Source organism: Triticum urartu, chromosome 3A, assembly GCF_056163025.1.
Source record: "Triticum urartu cultivar PI428250 chromosome 3A, HENAU_Tu73, whole genome shotgun sequence".
Lineage (NCBI taxonomy): Eukaryota > Viridiplantae > Streptophyta > Magnoliopsida > Poales > Poaceae > Triticum > Triticum urartu.
The window spans coordinates 71,641,545-71,643,594 of record NC_141875.1 but is presented as its reverse complement, the minus strand read 5'-3'; the positions used below and the strand labels follow the sequence as shown (position 1 = coordinate 71,643,594).

Sequence of the window (2,050 nt, the reverse complement as noted above, 5' to 3'; positions counted from 1 at the left end):
CGGGACCAATGGCCCACGTGGCCCGGCTGCCCCTCTGGGCTCACGAACCGGGACCAATGTGGACATTGGTCCCGGTTTTGGACTGAATCGGAACTAATGGGCTGACCCGGTTTGGACCAAAGCCCTATTTTCTACTAGTGGATCCAGTCGCATTCGCAGTACTCCATACCGGCAGCAACAGATTGGTGGCTTCCCATCTTTGTGATGTGCATAAAACTCTCTTCTGCTTATAATTAACAAAATACGACAAAGCTTAATTAGTGTTTTTTATACGATGGCTAAGATGGATGGATACATGAACGGCTGAGATTGTTCGTCGCACAAAAATCGTAATCGCACCTGTAGCAGCGCTCTCGACATGTGATCTACCCGAGATTGGCTTAGATGCTGCGCTGATCCATAAACACGCGGCGACAAAGATTATGATTTGGAATTCCTGGTTAGATTTTTCCAAAGCAGGCGAGGAGAAGGCGACAGGTCCCAAAGACCCAAACGAAAAGACCAAGAACTCAAGCCTAGACCCGTTACCAGCCACTGCCTGGTTGATCCGAAGATCCACAGCCTTCGTCACTGCCAATTACGGAGAGAAAAATAGCGAGCAGAGGATGTTCAAAGCCGTGCAGCTCCTTCTCCGGGAGACGAGCAGAGTTCAAGGTTTCACAGCGTCAGGTTTCGTCAATGGCTTCTCCACGGCTCCCAACTCTCAGAGGTTTTTCTATGCTACATCATCTTTCCAGTCTCTCAATGCTGCTGGTATCGTACTGTCCGTTGTTGCGCACGGGACGTGGACTTCGAGTGTCTTATCAACTTCTGCGTCATGATGTGCTGCCGACGTGGGTACAGGTTAGCTGGTAAGGTGGCGCTCATCACCGGCGCCGCGAGCGGCATTGGCAAGGCGACGGCCACGGAGTTCATCAGGAACGGCGCCAAGGTCATCATCGCCGACGTGCAGGACGACCTGGGCCGCTCGGTCGCCGCGGAGCTCGGCCCGGACGCGGCCTACGTCCGGTGTGACGTCTCCGACGAGGTGCAGATCGCCGCGGCCGTGGACCTCGCCGTGGAGCGGCACGGACACCTGGACGTCCTCTACAGCAACGCCGGCATATCCGGGTCCGTGACGCAGACCGCTGTGGGCGCCCTCGACCTCGCCGACTTCGACCGCGTGATGGCGGTGAACGCCCGCTCGGCGGTCGCGTGCATCAAGCACGGCGCGCGCGTCATGGCGCCGCGCCGCCGCGGCAGCATCCTCTGCACGGCCAGCGTGATGGGCGTGCTCACCTTCGGCGCCCCGGCCCTCGCGTACGCCGTCTCGAAGGCCACCGTCATCGCCGCGGTGCGCGCGGCCGCGGGCCCGCTGGCGCGCGACGGCGTGCGGGTGAACGCCATCTCGCCGCACGCCCTCGCGACGCCGCTGACGCTGCGGTCGATGGCCGAGATGTGCCCCGGCATGGGCGAGGCGGAGCTGAGGCGGGTGGTGGAGACGGACTGGAGCGAGCTGGGCGGGGCCGTGCTGGAGGCGGAGGACGTGGCGAGGGCGGCGCTGTACCTGGCGTCGGACGAGGCCAAGTTCGTCACCGGGCACAACCTGCTCGTCGACGGCGGGTTCACCGCGCACAAGGCTGTCAGCATGCCGTCCGTGGCGCGTTGATCGTGGAGGGATCAGTGAGTGCCCAACGTGCCATGATCGGGCTAGCTCGCGCCGTCGCTGATGACGTTGTGGTGTTCCACACCTCGATTTCCATCTGTTAAACAGTTATAAAAGAGCATCACCCTAATTTCAGTTCATCAACTAAACTTAAGTTCTTCGATAATTATATATCCACGTACAGCTACGAAAGGGTTTACGTAATCTTCCTAAATATACTTCTCTGCCCCCCTGATTTTCAGGTGGGTGGGGCCCCTTCCTCCTCCTTCCCGGCTTCCCCAATGATCATTAGCCACGTTGCTAATTACATAAAGTACGTAACTATCTCTACATAAGTGTAGCATTACTGTAAGTTCTTGCACCGATGATGCTCCATCTATCTATGAAGAAAATTACGTAAAGTAA

General features: G+C 57.8%; 1 protein-coding gene across 1 annotated transcript; it reads left to right on the top strand.

Annotated features, from left to right (window-relative positions):
- Positions 1 to 512: 512 nt before the first annotated feature.
- LOC125547991 (momilactone A synthase) lies at positions 513 to 1,689 on the top strand. The gene is made up of 2 exons (XM_048711711.2): positions 513 to 709; positions 844 to 1,689. The coding sequence occupies exons 1-2, from the start codon at positions 606 to 608 to the stop codon at positions 1,646 to 1,648; spliced, it is 909 nt and encodes a 302-aa protein (XP_048567668.2). The 5' UTR covers positions 513 to 605; the 3' UTR covers positions 1,649 to 1,689.
- The last annotated feature ends 361 nt before the right edge of the window (positions 1,690 to 2,050 follow it).

Excerpts from the sequence above, each read along its gene's own strand:
- LOC125547991 (XM_048711711.2), top strand. The coding sequence starts at position 606 with ATGTTCAAAGCCGTGCAGCTCCTTCTCCGGGAGACGAGCAGAGTTCAA. Across the intron at positions 710-843 it reads ACGGCTCCCAACTCTCAGAG|GTTAGCTGGTAAGGTGGCGC; the intron begins GTTTTTCTATGC and ends ACGTGGGTACAG.